Source organism: Equus przewalskii, chromosome 6 (genome assembly GCF_037783145.1).
Source record: "Equus przewalskii isolate Varuska chromosome 6, EquPr2, whole genome shotgun sequence".
NCBI classification, from domain to species: domain Eukaryota; kingdom Metazoa; phylum Chordata; class Mammalia; order Perissodactyla; family Equidae; genus Equus; species Equus przewalskii.
In genome coordinates, this window is record NC_091836.1 from 6,838,516 (window position 1) to 6,857,746 (window position 19,231).

Below are 19,231 nucleotides of genomic sequence, written 5' to 3' on the forward strand. Positions count from 1 at the left end.
CGAAGCATGTGTCCGTATCAAAGCAACGGCCATTTTACATTTCTGAGAAGGACCAGCAGCCAAGGCCAGTGTCCTGACCTTCTTAGGAGACTTGCATTCTTGCTCCCTATCAGAACTCCCTCCAAAAGTGGTATGATATTAACTGAAACATTCCCATGGTCACAAAGACGATAATTGCTATTAAACTTCTAGAAGTGTTCCTTATAGGTAAAAAGAACAGAATATGGCTGCAAAGAACAAAAATATGAGACATGGTTTGGAAAATGAGAAAAGTTTTCATTTTATTAGTTAGATTATATTGTATCCAATATAAATATACCGCCAGTATTTATAAGAGCAATATATCTTTAAGTCAAAATCCTGTTTTGCTAAAAATAAACTTTCCAGTAACTAGATCCCAAATAAGAGCCAACCTGGTAGGGGAGAAATTGCTAATTGTAATTCAATGTGCTAAGTGCAATAGATGCAGTATACTTGGATAGTATGGCAGTCTTGAGGGCAGAGTGAGGAGGAAAAGAGTATGAAGATTAGGAAAGGCTTTTTGGAGATGTCACAAGAGTTCTGAAGAAAATTTTTGAAAGACAAATAGGAATTCTACATGTTAACTATAAATTTAGATGGTATAGGTATATATTTTTAAATAGTTTATACTGCATCTACTTACAGGTTTAAGGTAACTGTCATGTGACACATAACTAAATGTTTTGGCTTGGCAGTGTAGTGAATTCCACCTCCTCTCCATCCCCACTTCTATCACAGTGATGTCTAAGGGACAGTTTAGATATTGGTAGTCATTGTAGGTCTCAGCAGATCGAATCAGATAGACTAAGTAGATCCTTATGCCCATACCTTCAAGAACACACTGAATTACAGGTAGTTGCTGGCCTCCATGGCTTTTGTGTACAGTGTAACTCCCCCTCCCACCCCCGCCACCACACACACACACAAAGTGGAAAAGGCCCTAAACCTTTGAAGAGTGCACTATTTAGGGACTCCCATGTTCAGAGCTGTCCTATCTCCTGTCTACAGCAGTGGGTTTCTTTTCCTTTATTGTAACAATGCTTGCTATCAGTAGCCTACATTGATACTTCTTTCTTCTGATTCTTGTCCCTTCTGTTGCTTCTCCCACACTTCTCAGCTTTCATGAAAAAAAAAAGGCTAGCCTTGCTACTCAGGGCCTTTCTTTCTTTTTCAGCTAAGAACCAACCAACTATAGCACAATGGACATAATCTTTGGATCTGACCATTCTTCAGTTGTTGCATAGTACTAAGGAGAACGTTCCTTCAGAGACAAAGAGCTTTGGTTTTTCCCCTCCCTCATTTCTACCAGGTAAAGAGATGCTTACAAAATTAGAGAAAGATCATCCCTAGATAGCTTAAGTCGTACTTTGGTAGTAGAGAAGCTTCTAGGATGTCACTGAAAAAGTGCTAGGCAGCAAGTAATCCCCATACAGAAAAGAGGTGACTGGGCTGGCCTTATCCATATTTTCTGTCAGTAGTATCAGCCCTTTTTCCCCCTCACTGACCCTCCTGAGAATTACAAGCATACCTCACTTTAGTGTGCTTCACAGATATTGTGTTTTTTACAAATCAAAAGTTTGCGGCAACCCTGCAGCAGGCAAGTTTATTGGCATCATTTTTCCAATAGCATTTGCTCACTTTGTGTCTGTGTCACATTTTGATAATTCTTTCAGTATTTCAAACTTCTTCACTATTATTATAGTTGCTATGGTGATCTGTGATCAGTGATCTTTGATGTTACTATTCTAAGTGTTTTGGGGTGCCCATATAAGACTGTGACTTAATCGATAAATGTTGCATGTGTGCTGACTGCCCCAGTGATTGGCTGTTCCCCCATCTCTCTCTCTCTTTTCTGGCGTCCTTATTCCGAGACACACTAACGTTGCAATTAAGGCCATTAATAACCCTACAATGGCCTCTAAGCATTCAACTGAACGGAAGAGTCGTACGTCTCTCACTTTAAATCAAAAGCTAGAAATGATTAAGCTTTATGAGGAACGCATGTCGAAAGACGACATAGGTGGAAAGTTAGGCCTCTTGTGTCTAACAGTTAGCCAAGTCGTGAATGCAAACCAAAACTTCTTGAAGGAAATCAAAAGTGCTACTCCAGTGAACACACGAATGATAAGAAAGTGAAACAGCCTTATTGCTGATATGGAGAAAGTTTTAGTGGTCTGGATAGAAGATCAAACCAGCCACAACATTCCCTTAAGTCAAAGCCCAATCCAGAGTAAGGCCCTAACTCTCTCCAATTCAATGAAGGCCAAGAGAGGTGAGGAAGCTGCAGAAAAGTTTGAAGCTAGTAGAAGTTGGTTCATGAGGTTTAAGGAAAGACGTCATCTCCCTAACATAGAAGTACAAGGTGAAGCGGCCAGTGCTGAGGTAGAAGCTGCAGCAAGCTCTCCAGAAGATCCAGCTAAGATCATTAATCAAGGTGGCTACACTAAACAATAGATTTTCAAAGTAGCTGGAAGAGCCTTATACTGCAAGAAGACGCCATCGAGGACTTTCATAGCTAGAGAGAAGAGGTCAACATCAGGCTTCAAAGCTTCAAAGGACAGACTGACTTTCTTGTTAGGGGCTAACGCAGCTGGTGACTTTAAGTTAAAGCCAATGCTCACTGACCATTCCAAAAATCCTAGGGCCCTTAGGAATTATGCTAAATCTACAATGCCTGTGCTCTATAAATGGAACAACAAAGCCTGGATCACAGCCCATCTGTTTACAACATGGTTGACTGAATATTTTAAACTCACTGTTGAGACCTATTGCTGCAAAAAACAGATTCCTTTCAAAATATTACTGTTCACTGACAATGCACCTGGTCACTCAAGACCTCTGACGGAGGTGTACAACAAAATTAATGTGGCTTTCATGTCTGCTAACACAACATCCATTCTGCAGCCCATGGATCAAGGAGTAATTTCAACTTTCTTATTATTTAAGAGATACATTTTGTAAGGCTATAGCTGCCATAGATAGTGATTCCTCTGATGGATCTGGGCAAAGTAAATTGAAAACCTTCTGATAAAGATTCACCATTCTATATGCCATTAAGAACATTTTTGTAAGTCCACGGACAAAGGTCAAAATATCAACATGAACAGGAAGTTGGAAGAAGTTGATTTCAACCCTCATGGACGACACTGAGGGGTTCAAGACCAGTGGAGGAAGTAACCGCAGATGTGGTGGAAACAGCAAAGAGAACTAGAATCAGAAGTGAAGCCTGAAGATGTGACTGAATTGCTGGACTCTGATGAAAAAACTTTAATGGATGAGGAGTTGCTTCTTATGGATGAGCAAAGAAAATGGTTTCTTGAGATGGAATCTACTCCTGGTGAAGATGCTATGAAGACTACTGAAATGACAACAAAGGGTTTAGAATATTACATCAACTTAGTTGACAAAACAGCAGCAGAGTTTGAGAAGACTCACTCTAATTTTGAAAGAAGTTCTACTGTGGGTAAAATGCTATTAGTCAGCAGCCATCAGCATGGACACAAGACCCTCCATCAGCAAAAAAGATTAAGACTCGCTGAAGGCTCAGATGATGGTTAGCATTTTTTAGCAATAAAGTATTTTTTAATTAAGGTATATTTTTAAGACATAATGCTATTGCACACTTAATAGACTACAGTATAGTGTAAACATAACTTTTATATGCACTGGGAGACCAAAAAACTCATGTGACTAGCTTTATTGTGATATTCGCTTTATTGCAGTGGTCTGGAACTGAACTCGCAATATATGAGATATGACTGTACATTTATATGTACCACACACTGCTGTCAGGAACTCTGGCTCAATAGTTCTCAAATGTTTTGGTCTTGGAACACCTTCACACTCTTAAAAATTACTGAGGACCCCAAAGAGCTTTTTGTTTATGTGTGGCTTATAACTGTCAATATTTACTGTATTAGAAACTAAAATTGAGAGAACTTAAATGTCTACTAATTCATTTAAAATAATAATAATAAATCCATCACGTTAACAAAAGTCACATTTTTATGAAAATAACTATTTTTCAAAACAAAAAAGTAGTGAGAAGAGTGACATTTATGTTTTTGCAAATCTCTTTACTGTCTGTTTAATATGACAGCCAAAGTTCACATCTGCTTCAGCATTCAATCTGTTGCGATGTTTCAACTGAAGGATGTGAGGGAAATCTGGCCTCACAGAGATATGTAGTTGGAAAATGAAAGAGTAACTGTGAATATTCTTCTTTGATATCACACCAAAACTCGACAAGTACAGCTTCTTAAAGGTAAGCTGCAATGTGGACTCTAAAGCCTGACAGGGAAACTTAACCTTCTGCATTATATTAAAATCCATTTGTCTATCTTGTACTTTGAATGGACCTTTTACTCCTGTATGATTTTGACAAACATTTTCTCAAAACTGAATGAAGTGATCTTGAAAATTCCAGGAAAACAGCTGACAGTATTTATTACCATGATGAAAAGAATGGTCAGATGGCAAAGATTATGTCCATTGTGCTCTAACTGGTTGGGTCTTAGCTGAAAAGGAAAGAAAGGCCCTGAGTAGCAAAGCCTTTCTGCACTGGTCATTGGAAAGACATTGGTTCACTGAGTTAGGAAGATCTTCCAAATGTTAACACATTTTGCTATACAACATCAAAAAAATCACAGCCATTAGTATCACCCTTGAACTCAAGAGGAGAGCCTTTAAGAACTGGGAAACTTTCATGATAATGGTGGCAGATACTCTCTAATTTTTCCTTGAAAGCTTGAATTTTATCACTGGCAATGAATACTGTCAGGTTTTTCTCTTTGAATTTCCAGAGTCACATTACTCATTTTTTAGAAAATTTTTATCAAATACCCAAGCCTGAATAACCAAAGTTTGTCTGACAGATGTCCTTTTAAGTAAAAATGGGGTTACATTTAAAAAGTGCTAGTTTAGCCTGCAACTACAAGTGCCCAAATTCTCTCCCTAGAGCCAACTAGTTGGCTGTGCAGATGAAGGCACTTTGTACTCTTCTCGTTTCATCACACAGGATATTAAAAAGATGGACACTCAAGGGCCAAAATTTAACAAAATTTACATTTTTACTGCTTCTTCAAGGACATTCTTAAGTGAAACAGGCATTTTTCCCACTATGAGTGTATGGCGGTGAAGAATATGAGGCTTACTGTTTGGTGCCCCTACCCTGACTATATACTAGGGGCCAGCACAGTTCTGCCTCCTCTCCTTTTGTACAAAGTGAAAAGGGCAATAAAGTCTTAGTATGATGATGAAAATAGTTCTGACCTCCCAGAGCCCTTGAAGGGGTCTTGGACATCCCCAGGGTCCAAAGAGCATATTTGAGCTGCTGTTTTATCTCATTAGGGAATTAACCAAACAACTGTTAACAGAGATAATAAAAACAGCCAGCTAACTCTTCTCCTTCCCCTCCAGTTGATGTGCAATAATATGTCAGAGTGGTTAAAATTCAAACTTCCAACTCATATTACCTGGAGAGTTTCAGGTCCCTACAGGCATTCCACAGATGCTGAAGCTGGGAGTGGGGACTTTCCCTGACGCCCTCAATACTGCAAGGGACAATTCGAACAGTCTTATTTACTACAGAGGCAGTATTAAGAATTAAATGGACTTCTTACTAGTTGTATGACAGAGGCTATGCCTCTCAACTTTTCTCAGTTTGTAAGAACCAATTGATAATGTGAAAGCACTTTAAAAATTGTGAAGGTCTGGACAAACACAAGTTATAACCCAATCCCTTCAAAAGGGAAAAAAGGAATGAAGAGATGGGGAGAAGAGGCTAAGAGACGTTTACTTCCATAACTCTTCTCCTAAATTAAAATAATTAAAAATTCTTTGGTTTACCCTAGATTTGCCCCAACTTCTATTAAGCACAATCATCCTTAACTCTCAGTCTTTTCAAACCAAATACCAATTTCCCTCATCTACTGAAGTGTCCAAAAGGCAATTTTATTTTTTTAATTGTTTGGAAAGCCAAAAGTGGCACATTGGATTACTGTTTAAGGGGGGAGAGGGATAGAATACAATTAGACATATGCAAATCAAAAATCAGTACACTGATCCTTCTAACTAAAAGCATAATACCTTTACCTTTCGTTTACAGGCAATAAGTAAACAGGACAAAGAAGTGAAAGCTAACCAAATTACTCAGTATATATTGAAATACAGCGCCACAACACACAAAGAACTAAGGTATTCTGGGAAGAGGGAAAATAAATAGGCCATTCTTTTTCTTTCTTATATTTATAGTTGTACTTTATGGTTTACAAAGTACTTTAACAAACATTACCTCTCTCGAGTTATGCAGCAACCTGTAAAACAAGTAGAAATGACCTACATTTTACAGAGAAAACTAGGCTTCAAGGAATTTAACTAACTTGCCTCAAATTAAAAGACCTGTAGAAGACCTAACTGGGAGCGTATCTTGTGGCTTCCAATCTCTCTACATTAGCAGTTACGTTTTAGCAGTTTATTTATTTGGTGGTGGGAGGGTTGGGGAAACAAGAAAATCCTTTACAAAAGAAATCTTACATTGAACCTGAACTATGAAACATATAAATATACAAAACAACGATTTTTATAAGTGTTTTAGTTATCAAGTAACAATTACTGATAACAATAAGTTTGTGTTCTCACAAGTAAAAATTTAACATGAACAGATATATACAGGAAGGAATTTTTTTTTAAGGCCAGAGCCTTCTTAATCAATGGCAATCTTTCTCATCAATGTCATATGAACAAAAAAGTTCAAATATACGTACAACAGTAGCAGAAGAAGTTTAATTCAAGGGCTACACAAGAATAACCTAATAAGAGATTTTTGGGTAGCCATATTTTTAAATTATAACTTTAAAATAATTTAAAATGTACGTAAAAATTTAATCCAACTCAAGCATTTCTGAACACTGAAGCATCTTAGGACTCCATAAAAAGCAGCTAGAAAGCCACTGCATAACTGTTTGCTGTCATAAATCCACTGCTTAATCCATGCTTAGGTCATTTAAGATAAAATTAAGTAAAAAACTGCTTTTGACAATCAAAAATATATACATAAGAAACCTGATTAACCAAAGCAGAATATAAGTACTAACTCCCAGTCAGAGCAATTCCATTCTGTTGGTTGAACCACATAAAACTGCTATGAACTGAGAATTTTGACTATAATAAAGGGTTCATATAGTTTAAGCTAATATTTCCAATTTTATTTTCCCCACTTCAGTTATAAAACCATCAAAAAGTTTTCAAAGTAAATGATTATATAAGCAGAGTGCAAAAGTGCAATAACCAACAAAGATATATCACTGGATCTACCTAAACATATCAAGATTTTTGAATGTTAAGTCCTGTAACTCATAGTGAAGTTTATTCACTTCAGTAGCACTAACTGCTCAATACTCAAAGTACATTGTAATATGCCACCTTTTATTTGTCAGAAGATGAGCAGACTGACAGTCACTTACCTTTCTTAATGCAGTTTGGCACTCCACTTTGAAATTTACCTAGTTTCATCACTGGAACTTCTTCAAATCAAGTGTATTACACTTCAAAACTCATTAACTTTTCCAAAGTAAATAGAAGCATTTCCTTTTTTCTTAAAAATTTTATTGAATTATTTCATTAATAACAGAGCAAGTTAGGAGTTACAGATTTGAGGATACTTTTGTTTGTTCACTTGTCTCCCTATATGGCTTACCTCTCAATTCTTTTTACTGGCCTAAGGTTACCAAATTAGGTATATTCAATATTTTAAGAAGTCTCTTTCTTCTGGAAGGCACTGAATCAAAATTGTAAAGGCACTTCTAAGAATAAATGTGACTCTCATACAACATACAATCCAATTTTCAGATATTGGGTTAAACCAAATTATTTCATTTGAAGGTGAACCCAGTTCCTTTTGAAGTTCCCCCCCAAATTCAACACATCGCAACAAATTAAGCCACTTAGAGAAAAAGGCTTCATGCCAAATATAAAGGTGACTCTTCCTCCATCATTAATGAAGATTCTAACAGCAAAGAGTAATTCACACTGGGTGTGCATGAGTTTCATCCTTCCATTATGAACTACACCAAACTAAAATTCAAAATACTATGACTCACTTGGTTATTACTGAACACTTTACTAAGTGAAAACACAAGATAAATTCAGAGAATCACATTTTGAGAGTTAGAGATGAATTTTGCTTAGCGTTATATGCTTTCTACCAAAAAGAAAACCATCTCCTTATTAGAAATAAACTTACATGCTATTTTTAGAATGAAGAATTTAAAATGCTAAACACCTGATATCTTTTAAGAGCACTGACAATGGCACCCTTAAAAAGCTACAAATGTTGCCAAGTCATGTTATAACTGGCTCTAACAATCCTATTTCCATCTAAAGTTATTTCATGCTACTGCATGAATCAATACTAAATACCTTGGAGTTACTAAAAACTGGAACATTAGCAGAAGTATGCACAGCCATTATAAAATATGAAAAGGGTGAATATCCATTTTCTATATACCTCTTTCTTTTAATAATGGCTAGAAATGAGGATTATTCTTTCCAGGTAAATAGAAAGAGCTTCTTAAAAGCTAAGAGAAAGATATAAAGATGTTTCAAATGCTAGCACAGTGTAAGGGATCCATAGCCATGGTTCTCTCAAAAGAAAAATCAAATAGATTTTGAAGCCTAACATCACCTCCAAACATTTCATTAGCATACCACTGCCAGAGCCATTAAAAAAAATCCAAGTCAAGATAGCTCTTTTTTTCCTTATTCAGTAAAAAAATAAATAAATAAATAAATAGCTGTTATTTTTAACCAGACTTAAGTTTAATCAAATGTTTCTCAAACAACACTTTCCTCATGTTAAAGACATAACTGATGACTTTTAAAGTTAGGAAATAACCATCATCATCATTTTTTAAAAGAAGGTAAGTTCACACGACATCTGGTCCTGAAGTGAAAGAGTTAACATTCAACTAAGCTGATCTGCACTTCTGATCCATTACATTTCTCACAAGCCGCTCTACAATGAGCTGAGCAAGTATCAACTGTAATTTGATCCCAGAGTTTATGGAAAAAAATAACTGCACATACTCAACATGCACATTTAATAAAAATCTGTTTCAAGAGAAACATATCCAATAACCACAGTTTAAGGCATATTCAACTGTTCGATTAACTTCAAATCTGCAATCCCTTTGCTTTTTTTATGCTCTCAAATGAAATAGGAAAAAAAAAAAAAAAGCAGCAGCAGCCCTGCTGCAGGGAAAAGAGGCTTGAAAAACAACTTTGATTGGCACTTGGCCTGACCCACAGAGGAAGAAAAACAGTTTTTGGACAAAGAGCGCAAATATTTGAGCTTGCTTACTTACACGCTTTCTTTCTTTTTCTGATATATAAAGAACAATCCCAATTGAACTGTATTTAGCGAAACTGACTAAAAACGGCGCCGTATTCATCTTGGTCTTTCAGTCCCGACGCATTTGCACAGCTCAGCAATTTTAATTCATTTGTACTGGACACACAGAAGCACCTCAACTAATGTTTCCACTTAATGAAATGCAAAAATAGACTTTGGAGAAGAATAAACTGATTATAATATTATGCAAAGGCGGCTGTGAAAGTCTGATTAAAAGCTTTTCTCGGTCTAAAACGACATCTTTTCACGGCACTCCCCCTCCCCCCCGCCCTTAACGGAGCGATTAAGCCAAGTAAGCTAAACAATACTGGAGAAAACTTTCTATCAGTCACTCTGGGAAGTAATAACATGATTGTGAGTCTGACTTTTCTGGACCATCACAAGGGGGCAAGGAGGTGCTAAGGGGGGATAACCCACGTCCGCCTCAGTCTCCTCCTCCCCCAACCCCAGCCTGAGGAACTGTGAGGTCGAATAGCATTTCCCATGGGCATAAAGTTTAAGCTGCTTTACCAGTTCCTTTCGGGACTGAACTATAGACCCAAGACGATTATCAGAAGAATGAAAAAAGGGGGTGTTCGGAAAGAGCGCGCAAGGAAGGCAAAAGCAACCGAATAAGCAAAAACAACGCCCGCCAGAGTTAGCCGCAGCAAAGAGGGGGCCGGTTCCTCAAGATCAGCCCAGGCTGCTCTGGTTTCACAGCGACCTCCATCCCCAGCAGCGGGAGAAGGATCGTACCGGTCCCTCCTTCTCTCCGCCCGAAGAGCAGGCCCGGGATGGAAAGGCAGGGAGGTGAGCCGAAAAACAGACCACAGGGACCAAAAAAAAAAAAAGGAAAAAGATCCCCAACCCCTCTGGACTACCGTCTGTCCCGGTGGAGATAAAAAACAGCAGCAGTGCCAACCCTCCACCCTAACCCACGCCCCCTTCTTCGGTCTCGGCGCAGCAAAGGTGCCCCGGGATCCCTCTGAGCCTCGCCCCAAGAGTGCGCCCCGGGGCCGAGCAGCCCGAGACCCGGCGGGAGGAAGGCCCCTCTCGGGCCGGACCCCAGGCCGAGCCCGTACCTTCCGCAGCACTTTCCGGCAGTTTGTACAGAGCAGGTAGTTGGCGGCGGCCGACGGGCTGCTGCTGCCCCGGTTCATTGTGGCTGCGGGCGCCGAGGGTGAGGGCAGGCTGCGGGCCGGGGCCGGGCTGTCACTGCGGCTGCCCGCGCCGCTGAGGGGCCTGACTGTCCCCCCGCCGCCGGCCGCGCTTCAGCCTCAGCCTCCTCCGGGCGGGATGTCGGGATGGGAAGCGACGGCCCGAGAGCAAGCGGCGCTGCCCGAGGCGACCACTGCGGCGGCTGCCAAAGCGACGGCGGAGACGGCGGCGGCTGCTCCTCACCGGCCCGTTGTTCCACCCGCCCCCATCCTTCAGACCCCCGCCCCCGCCAGGCTAGGATGAGCAGCCGCCACCGCTGCAGCCGCCGCCGCCGCCGCAGCGCCTCAGTGCGGCCCCGCCCCCGCCTCCCCACCGCCTTCACCACCACCGCGCTCCGGTACCGCCCCCTCCCGCCAATCGGACAGCTCCGGCCACGCCCCCGGGGCGCTAGCCCGCAGCCAATGAGCAACTAGAGCCCGGCTGGGAGCTGCGCCGGCCAATCACAGAGGCCGAGGACGCCTTGAATCTCCGGGCAAGTTAAGTTTGTCTCCGAGGCTCCGAACTGAAGGGAGCTGGCGGGTTAGTTAGGTAGTGAAGTGGGAGGGAATATAGTTTGTGCTGCTCCGCCAATAGGAGAAAGAGGGTGTGTTGTATGCAAATTATCCCGGGGAGCCCAGCCCCTTATCTAAGGCAGGCCACGCCCCCTTCCCTAGGTCCCTGCAGAAATGGTGAGGAGGGTGAGAAAAATAACTGGGAGCTAGAGCTCGCTAGCGGGTCTAAGACTGAGCTAAAAATTTCCTGATTTCTTGAGAAAGGTTGGGAAGGGAGGGGGAACTGAAACGTTCATACCATCAGGGCAGCGGTTAGGCTTTCTCTCAGCCACAATCTTAGCTTAGCTGTAAGGAAGACTGCAGTCACGTAGCACTTTGCTTCCAGGGATCTCAAAGAACTTTATGCATCATTTATCGTGACCCTTGTTTTACAAAAGACCAGTTACCTGAGGTTTGGGCGGGGGTTAGGGGATAGATGTTTGAGGTATATTTACACCATTAATCGAGTGAGGGGGAAAAAAGACAAAACCTCTGGTTTAGCGGTTTTCTCCTCGATCTGAAGCCCCTTCTCGCAGTCATCTCAGCAATGAAACTTCCTTTATTTGTCCAGCACGAGAGGGCCAAAGAAACAGGTTTATCCTCTTCACCCAAAAGCCCTTTCTGAGACGGCTGGCCAGACACACACAGAGCACAGAGCCCTGCTTGGGAAGGAAGGTTCAGAGAACAAATTGCCTTTTAAAACTGTTGGGCTGGACCTGCCTCTTCCAAAGCTAAAAATGGTGAGTCAGGATTTTGGCGTCCATGCTCTGGGGAGAGAAGGCAGATGTAATTGGGGAAAGCTCTGGCTGGCAGGGTGTTGGGGTACAGGCGAGTTGGGGAGCCAGGTCTCCCAAGGGGGCCAGCAATGCGCGTGCTAGTCGATTGCGGGCTCCCGACGCGAGACACCCCAAAACCTGCTCCCCAGTGAGAACAAAGGCAGGCGCGGAGCGAGAACCTGATTGGTGCCCGGTCCTCACCGGTGTCCTCCGGGCCCCGGAGATAACTTGCTTCACCCACTGGCGCGGAGCTCCGTCTCACTGGAGCCCCAGCTCCCCACCCGGCCTTGGCTGTGACCACACAGGACTGTGCGTTATGACATCACCTGTTTTCGCTCTTTAGAACACGATCAGTATTCTCGGCTTCTCCTTTTTTAAAGGTCTCTAGTGCACAAGGATTTGCGAAGGCCTGCCGTTCACAGAATGAATCTGTGGAGATGATTTAAAAGAACGGTTTGCATTTCTGTCTTTTCTTTTTAATTTAAAAGACTACCCTGGTTTCCTTAGGGATTCAGTGTGGTGTTGTGATGCAAAATCAGAAAGGTACACTTGGAGGAGCTAGCAAGTTTAGCATATCAAAGCCATTAGACCAAATTGTGTGGTTAAAACTGCCAATCTCCTCATTTTTCAACAGCTGCCTCCTCTCTGTCCTTTTTAGAGACCAACACGCTTAAACGATGTCTACACAAGGAACAAAGGAAATGGAAATCTGGCAGTGTCAGGTTTAAATAGATTAAAATAGACTGGAAAACACTAAAAAGGTCTAAGTTATGTGACTGGGTAAGCGTGTTGATCCATCTAACGAGTGATACTTAAAGGTTGCTTGATGCTGTATAGACATATATAGCCTAGGGTAACAATGATAAGGGGAAGATGCTTAACATTCAGTTAGAAGAAACTGTAAAGGCAAGAAAATTCAGCAAGAGAGAAATTACCACATGCCCTTTAATACTAAGAAGCAGGGAGAAAGTTAGCAAGGCAGTTTTCCTAAGAACTGAAACACATATGTGTCCCCATTTAGTGGTAAATTTCTTGGGCTGTCTTCCTGGCTGGTTCTGTCTTGTAAAGCAGATTTTATGTGAATACATTTTAAAGGAAAGGAGAAATTGAAGAATGAAGTGAATTTTTGTACAGAGATTGAATTTTCTCAAATAATATTTTAGCTTCAAGTAGTTTTCTATCATATTCTTCTTGTAACATTTCCTTTTACTTAATAGCTAAAATCCTTTCACAATGAAGTCCTTTAAGTTCTTCAATAACTAAAAGAAAAGATGGCCAAGAAAGTCCAACCCTACACAACCATACTCTCTAACAAGGATTGCTACAAGGTTTTAGAGGAATATCTTCATTGATACATGGTCAGATACATGTGTGTGACCAAATGAAGGCTCTCTCCACCAAACTCCTCCAAATTTTTATAACATTCATTGTCTATAGTGCCGTTTATTTGGCAGTTAACCATGTACTGCATTGTGACATTTCTTATACATATTGGACTGTTATACTATATGTGTTTATGTTCCACCCCTGAAATCTTCAATCTAGTAACTCATTCTCAATACACAACAACCATCCTTGCTTCTAGTCCTTGCTACCCTCAGTCCCATCATACTTGTTTTCTGCTGTCATGGTAATGTTCAGCTTCTGGATCCCTCCTTTCTTTCCATTCCCCACCTGGCCTCTCTTCCTCTCCTAGCCAGCCTGGACATCATAAAGAGAATGTCATTTAGAGAATAAGTGACTTGCAAATCCTGGATCACGCTGTTAGTTAAGAGAGAAGGAAACAAAAGCCAATTCTTTTGATTTCACACAGAACAAGGAGAAACTCCATCCCTTTTGTTGTCTGGTGCTATGTCTAAAACAAGAGAGAACTTTAGAAAAGAAGGGTATGGGTGAAAATCACAACCCATGTTGAGAACTACTTTTTCATTTTTTTATTACATAATTAGGATGATACTTCATTAAACATTTACATCATTTTTTAAAATCATTTTTGCTCGCTTTGAAATATTCTTTTAAAATGTGATTTTTTAAAATAAGTAGCGCATAAAAATCACATGGCTTGGATGTACCATAATTTAGTTAACCGTTACATTACTCCACTATTGAACGTGTAGGTTGTTTCCAGTTTTTCATATTTATAAATAATGCTGTGATAAGCTTCCTCATACGTAAGTTTCTGGCAGTTTCTCTGATTCCTAGATGTGGAATTTCCAGCTGAAAGGATATGAGTATGTTTTTAGGTTCTCGATGCAATTTGCTAAAATATTTTGTGGAAAGGTGTACCCAATTTGCACTCATCTCATAGTGAATAAGAACACGGGGAGAGAATCATTTGAAAGCACAAATCTGATCTGTCATTCTCCTACATAAGTCCTATCAATAGTCCCCTCACCTCTACCTCCAAGGCCCTCCACTTCCGTCTGCCTGGTGATTTTCTTCTCTTGTTGAAAGGTCTCCTGGTAGAGTCAAGCAGTTGTCAAAGTGTCCGTGGTGCCTCTCTCATACCTCTTCTTTAGCATCAGGCTCAGTATTGAAATGATTGGGTTAAATTTTATTTTCTCATTACACTGTAAACCCCTTGAGGGCAAGGATGGAGTTACATTTACTTTGTAGTCTCAACTCAACCCAGAGAGAAGTGCTTAAAAAAATCTTGGAGAAAATAACTCTTACTTTCTTAAACACAGCATATATTCTTCTAGGGTATTTCTTTTGTTTTTTTGTTTGTTTGTTTGTTTTAATTTTTATTTTTTTCGGATGTACATCATATTTCAAATTCTGGATACATTACATCATGTTCACCACCCGAACACTAATTATAGTGCATCCCCTCACATGTGACCCTAATCACCCCGTTTGCCCTTCCCCCTCCCCCCTTCCCCAATGGTAACCACCAGTCCAATCTCCAATGCTATGTGTTTTTTTTTTTTTTGTCGTTTTTATCTTCTACTTATGAGTGAGATCATATGGTATTTGACTTTCTCCCTCTGACTTATTTCACTCAGCATGTAGGGTATTTCTTTTGAATCTCTAATAATAGCTACAAGATCTTATAAAAGGGCCTCAATAAATATTTGTGAATTGAATGGTTCAAAAAAACTGCTGCTGTGGAAAAGGGAACTAGGGTTCATGTCCCTATCTGTCACTATTCCTTCTCTGACATTGGACATAAGAATTATTATGGCTGGGGCTTGCTGTCTCTTTTCTAAAATGAGGCTTCTTGCCGAAAACCAAGGGTGTGGGGAGGGTTGGGGACAAATGTTTATGTTTAGCGTTTTGAAAGAAGGTGCCCTGTTAATAACATTCTGTGACTTTTGGACTTGAAATTGTTTGCTTCTCTAGATATTCTCATTCTATTGACCCAAGAACTGGGCCTCTTTATGGTTCCTAAATAAGGATTCAATTGAAAAAATCAATTGCTAAAGATATTTTTAAAATTCCATTTCTTGAGACAATAGGTCATTTTCTAACATTTTGCCTCCACAGACTTCTTTTTCTTTCTCTGGGGGCCACCCAAAGCCTTTGGATTGCAGGGTAAGTGCCACATTATTTACAAATTTGCAAATTCTGTAATTTGTTTCGGGCACAAAGGAATTTGCACTTCACACAATTGTAAATTGATTGCTCCCTTTGAGCTGTTAATTAGATTCCTGCTATTTTTTCCTAAGGCTCAAGACCAACCTACTCCAAAGGAGAAATTAGGAGGATCTGATCCCAAAAGGCCACGGCTTTAGTGCCCATTTCCATCCCACCCCCTCAATCCCCCATCTCCACAGGGAAAGTTATTCTTACCAAAGCTCATTTTTCAAAGAACACGTATTCCAACAAGATCCAAATTTCTGTCAGCCTTCTCTTCTAACTTCCCATTTCAGAGTTTCCTGCAGTTTAACCCCATATAAAGCAGACTACAAATGAGAGGCCTACGAATGTGGCGTTTGTTTTTGTTTGTTTGCCCTGCACAATGTTAACCAGCACAGTGCTTTAAAAAAAATTGAATTATTTTAAAATATTTACAATTTAGGAGATTTTTCACCAAAAGTCTAGATTTCTAGTTTCTCATGGAGAAACATATCAGATCTGGTCACACTGGGTTCAAGCTGTCACCTGGCAACCATCTATGGGAGCCCAGTACTTGCTATTTGGTTTTGGACATGGCAACCCAAATTTACCAAAATCTCTGTCACTCCCTGAGCGTTACATTTTGCCATTTTATTTATATATCTTCTTGACATTTGTAGGGATTTGCCACCTCTGTAAATTCTCTACAGCATCTAAATTAGTGATCTGCTGACTATCACTCTTTATCATAGAATATGAATTAAAAATAAACTTGCCATCTCTTGGCTACAACAAAAGTTGAAGAGAGAGGTCAGGTGCAAGAAATATCATGATGTGTAGCTAGTACCCTGACACCTATATGTGTGTGTATGTGTGTACACAATGGAACATATATGTGTATCCCACAATAGAGAGGACAGTTGTCTGAAAAGGGACTACTATGTCCTTGATGCTGCTAACCGACTCCTTATTCTAACTCTGCCCACATCCCCATTCTTATTGTGGCTTCGGGAGAAAGGGACCACAAAGAATGTGGCAACAGTGAAAGAGCATCGAGGGTGTTTTCTTTGTTGGGCATTATCACTTTGGAGGCTAGGAGCTCTGGCTCTGGAGTCAGACATGGATTCGAGTACTGACTTTGCCTCTCACTAGATATATGACCAAGTTATCCAATATCTCTACACTTCAGTCTCCTCGTCTGTAAGATGGAGTAATAATGCTACCCATCCAAAAGGATGATTGTAAGATCGAATGAGATAGTGCACTATAGTGCTCAACAAAGTGACGAGACCATTGTAAACCTTCAAAAAATGTTTGCTGCTAGCTCCCACAATACAAAGGATGTTATATTCTTCACATTCTGTGTGACCTTAGTCTAGTTACTTAAACTTTCTATGTCTCAATGGTTGTCATCTGAAAAATGAGAATATTAAAATAATATTAGCTTAGTCAGAGAACTGTTTTGAGGATTAAAAGAATTACATGTAAAGCACTTCAAAATGCCATATAAGTGTTTTCTATTATTATATACTGCAGTCAGGAGATTTTTTAAAATTTGCTTCTTTTTATTTTTCAGTGAGGATCTTTGATTTTTGAGGTACTTCTCAAAAGTCAGATAATGTGGGACAGTCGAAATAGCAATGGACCGAAAGTCAAGAGACCTAGGGTTTAGTTCTGTACTGCTGTGATCTATGAGATGTTGGGCCTCAGTTTCCTCATTTGTTAAATGTGGAAGGGTGATTAAGTAAGCTCAGGGCCAGATCCAGGTTTTAGGGGGAGTGAAGCTTATATATTGTGGGGACCTTTAAGAAAAAAATATAAAATTATGGATGCAAAATTAGTTATGAAAGCAAATACTTATTTAAAATCAGCAACAAAATCACAATAAATTTTAAAAAGATTGAAAATACCATAAACATCACAAAATCCAAATAAATAAATTTTTTAAAATTATCTGATACAACCCTATCTTACTTTTATTCATCTCATTTTTTGGGCTGTATCCTCTGATTTCCTCTTCATATGGCAATGATTTTTGCGATATTATCTTCTATGGAGAGAGTGAAAAGATAGTTTGATCTTCCCCGTAGCATACATTTCCAGTGCTAAGTGCCCTAAGACATATATGCATACATCTTTGTGACATGATACTGGTGAATTGGCTTGGCAAGTGTGGAAATATTTCTAGAACCCCTTCTTGCTTTGGGATAACTTGAAACAACAACCACACACTGAAATGATTGTGATCTACAGATATATATAACCCACTAAACCCAAGCTAAAGATATCTCCCTCTCAACTTCCCCTTAGCCAGATCAACAAAAATACCTATAGTTTCCCCAGTTCCTCCAGCATGAGAGAGAATTTGAAAGAGGTAAACTGGAGTGCAAAGAGACTGTGGTTGTTAACAATAATGGTTAAAATAGCTTACTTTTGAAATTTAATTAAAAATATGACCATGTGAACATATGGCTCAGAACTCTCCCAGGGCCTTGGAAGGGGCCAATGCTAGTGATGGACACTAAAATTAAAACTTCGTTAAGTCTGTGGTTAATCCATGTCTGAATAAAGAATTACAAAGAACTTTCAGGCTCTAAAATTCTGTGAATTTGTTTTGTCTTAGTATTTCCATGAGAATCTAGTGTAAGCAGGATATAGGAGAAGTAGAATTTCTTCAAGTGGGCAGACAGAAAGTAAAAGCAGCTCTATTCTCAAAAATCCCCAGAGTTGTGTTGGTTTTCCTTTGTTTCCTCAGAGATTATTTCTCCTGTTAGTCTGTTTGTCTCTTTGATAATCCAAATTCACTGTCCCAAATTCTCAATATCCTACTTTCAGAGATGAGGGAACTGAGATGGAGAAATATTTTGTATATTTCAAAGAAAGATCATTGTGAAATCTACTGGCTGTCTGGATGTTGAAAAGGAAAGCAGATGAATAAAATAGAACATTCACACAAGAGTCAGAGGTTTGGGAGTAGGATGTAGTTAATGGGAGTACAGAGGAGTTATAACATGTAGATTCAGAAGTCTTAGATGCAATTATATTCTTTTGTGAGAGGTTTACAGGAAATCTCTCACAAAATCTGTCAGTAGGACTGAGCTGAGATTGAAGGAGCCCTTAGGCAGGAACAATCTACACTTCAACTTTCAGACCCCCTGAATGTCACTATGGTATATACAGAATTTAGCATATTCAGGGGTGAGTCTTCATCATCTGAGTATTTCAAGTATTTGTAACCTAAGAGGTGCTCAAGAAGCTTGTTGGGAAAAATGATTGGATGTATTAGAGTTTGTTAACTAGAAAGCAACTGAACATGTTACTTTTACCAACAAAAGTTCCCAAATTGTCTTAAAATTGTAAAAAGATTTTCGTGCAAAAGCAAAATTTGCCTTGTTAGCAAGACAAAACTTTCAGAATTTACTTGAATGAGAACAACAAAGACAGCAATCTCAAAGATAAAATGTTGGCTTGAGATAATGCATTCCTACATGAACTGCAAGTTTGGAATCACAAGAGCCAGTTGGGAGATTCTGGAAGGCTGCAAGTTTGGAAGAGTATGCTTTGAAATATATGCTGTCCACATATTCCTTTATTCACCCATTTATTTATTGGTCCCTTACCAAGCAGGAAGTCCTGGTGACAAAAATAGCAAAGACAAGTTTATAATCTAATACTGAGACTGGGGTATGATCTCTGCATCGTAATAGAAGATAAATAGAAAATGGAGAATAGAGAGTGAA

At 39.7% G+C, this 19,231-nt stretch overlaps 1 protein-coding gene and 1 long non-coding RNA gene across 3 annotated transcripts in view; one reads left to right on the forward strand and one right to left on the reverse strand.

The window, feature by feature from the left end:
- The window catches only part of SESN3 (sestrin 3), a 68,270-nt gene extending 56,012 nt beyond the window's left edge, over positions 1-12,258 (reverse strand). Inside the window, exon 1 of one of the 2 annotated variants that reach the window (XM_070622935.1) lies at positions 12,135-12,258. Coding sequence is in view for 1 of the 2 variants with exons in the window: in XM_008513749.2 (XP_008511971.1) it covers positions 10,492-10,569 (78 nt within the window). In the remaining variant the exon portion in view is untranslated. Of the gene's footprint in view, positions 1-10,491; positions 11,132-12,134 lie in introns of those variants that run through there. The other variant, XM_008513749.2, reaches the window with a different exon arrangement.
- LOC139083824 (uncharacterized) lies at positions 5-6,217 on the forward strand. The gene is made up of 4 exons (XR_011540786.1): positions 5-130; positions 1,196-1,330; positions 4,121-4,285; positions 6,128-6,217. It is a non-coding gene; the product is annotated as an uncharacterized lncRNA (long non-coding RNA).
- Positions 12,259-19,231: the final 6,973 nt, after the last annotated feature.